Here is a 291-nt window from a genome sequence, read left to right as displayed (position 1 = left end):
TTCGTTGATTCCTTCCCCCAATTTTTGGGGATTCCCGCCTCACCATCAGCTTTTTCTTCTTGTTATAGCGCAGCTTCGCTTTCTCCTTCCGCTTCTCCTCCAGCGCCGCTGTCACTGCTTGGTACTTCCAGCCCACCTCGTGTGCCAGTCGACCCAGGAAAGCAAACTGGGAGGGGGCACAGGGGAAGTCGGAGGGGGTCCCGAATACACAGGGGGGGGCTGGCAGTCAGGGTGGCCCCCCCAGACCTCCTCCACACCTTACCTTGCGGGTGGGCTTCAGGCGGATGATCT

The 291-nt window shown here is 59.8% G+C and overlaps 1 protein-coding gene across 1 annotated transcript; it reads right to left on the bottom strand.

The window, feature by feature from the left end:
- Positions 1-43: 43 nt before the first annotated feature.
- On the bottom strand, positions 44-286 carry RPL13A (ribosomal protein L13a; the record flags this gene model as incomplete). The annotated part of the gene is made up of 2 exons (XM_009710393.1): positions 44-166; positions 263-286. Coding segments are annotated over 2 exons (147 nt in total), but the record flags the coding sequence as incomplete, so codon positions are not given.
- Positions 287-291: the final 5 nt, after the last annotated feature.

Source organism: Cariama cristata, unplaced genomic scaffold, assembly GCF_000690535.1.
Source record: "Cariama cristata isolate BGI_N322 unplaced genomic scaffold, ASM69053v1 scaffold21921, whole genome shotgun sequence".
NCBI classification, from domain to species: Eukaryota; Metazoa; Chordata; class Aves; order Cariamiformes; family Cariamidae; genus Cariama; species Cariama cristata.
Note: the sequence above shows the minus strand (reverse complement) of the source record. Positions and strands in the feature narration are given on the sequence as shown.